This window comes from Coturnix japonica, unplaced genomic scaffold (assembly GCF_001577835.2).
Source record: "Coturnix japonica isolate 7356 unplaced genomic scaffold, Coturnix japonica 2.1 chrUnrandom972, whole genome shotgun sequence".
NCBI lineage: Eukaryota > Metazoa > Chordata > Aves > Galliformes > Phasianidae > Coturnix > Coturnix japonica.
The window spans coordinates 8,860-10,245 of NW_015440322.1; the positions used below are offsets into that span (position 1 = coordinate 8,860).

The window sequence follows — 1,386 nt, forward strand, 5'->3', positions numbered from 1 at the left end:
AGCTTGATGTTCTCCCTCTCGAGGAAGTCCAGCGCCACGGACACGTTCTCGAGCTGCATCTGCCTGAACGTGGGCCTGGCGTTGTACCTGCGGCCCAGCTTCTTCTGGCTCAGCACCTCCAATAACGCGATGAGCCTCAGCCCGTCGCCCAGGTCGGTCTGCAGGTTCCCCACCCGTTTCTGCACGCACTTGAGGTGCTCGTTGCACCAGCGCGTGAACGTGTTCTGCTGGATGCGCTTCCACGGAGCATCGTCCGCCAGGTCCTTCTCGGTCGCCGGCATCTCGGCCTCGGGCTCTCGCGCCCGCCCCGCCGCGCTCATGGCGCCTGGGGGAGGGGGGAGAAAAAGGGGGGGGGGGAGTGAGGGGAGGAGCCCCACGGCCGGACCCATAGAGCACGGCCCGGACGTGATCCAGCACTCACACCCCCTGCCAGACCCATAGATGCTCACACCCCCATCGATGCTCCCCACCCATCATTGACCCCCCCTTCCAGCCCCATAGATGCTCACACCCCATAGATGCTCCCACCCCTTACACTCCTATCAATGCTCCCCCCCCTTCCAGCCCCATAGATGCTCCCACCCCCATCATTGACACCCCCCCCTTCCAGCCCCATAGATGCTCCCACCCCCATCACTGCTCCCCCCCCTTCCACCCCCCCCAGTACCACCATGGGGTCCCAATGGGGTGGCTCCAATCAGAGCCCTCCCCCTCCCCAATACCTCTAAGGGGTCCCGATGGCACAGCCCCAATTGGGACCCCCCCACCCACCCAGAGCCACTATGGAGCCCCAAACGGGGCAGTCCCAATCAGACACCCAACGCTATGGGGTCCCAATGGGGCGGCTCCATTCAAAGACCCCCCCCAATACCCCTATGGGGTCCCAATGGGGCGGCAACGATCAGAGACCCCCCCCCCAATACCACCATGGGGTCCCAATGGGGCGGCTCCAATCACAGACCCCCCTATGGGGTCTCAATGGGGCGGCTCCAATCACAGACCCCCCCAGTACCCCTTATGGGGTCTCAATGGGGCAGCTACAATCACACCCCCCCTCCAATACCCCCCTACGGGGTCCCGATATCGCAGCCCCAATTGGGGACCCCTCCATCCCCATCCCCCTCTTGTGGGGTAGGACGGCCCCGGGATGGACCCTCCCCCTCCTTCCCACTGCCCAGCCCCGGGTGGGGACCCCATAGGGGGTCTCGAGGCGGCTCCAAATGGGGACTTGTCCCCCCCACCCCATTCCAGGACCGTTATGGGGTCCTGATGGTGCAGCCCCAATAGGAGACCCCCCCAGTCCCCCCATAGGGCTCTAATGGGGCAGCCCCAATAGGGGACCCCCCCCAGTCCCCCCATAGGGCTCTAATGGGGCAGCCCCAATAG

The 1,386-nt window shown here is 65.1% G+C and overlaps 1 protein-coding gene across 3 annotated transcripts in view; it reads right to left on the reverse strand.

Annotated features, from left to right (window-relative positions):
* The window catches only part of LOC107307816 (filamin-A), an 8,779-nt gene extending 8,336 nt beyond the window's left edge, over positions 1 to 443 (reverse strand). For 2 of the 3 annotated variants that reach the window (XM_015851317.2, XM_015851316.2), the window contains exon 1: positions 1 to 443. In XM_015851317.2, coding sequence (XP_015706803.1) covers positions 1 to 389 — 389 coding nt within the window. In that variant the 5' untranslated portion in view covers positions 390 to 443. The other variant, XM_015851315.2, reaches the window with a different exon arrangement.
* Positions 444 to 1,386: the final 943 nt, after the last annotated feature.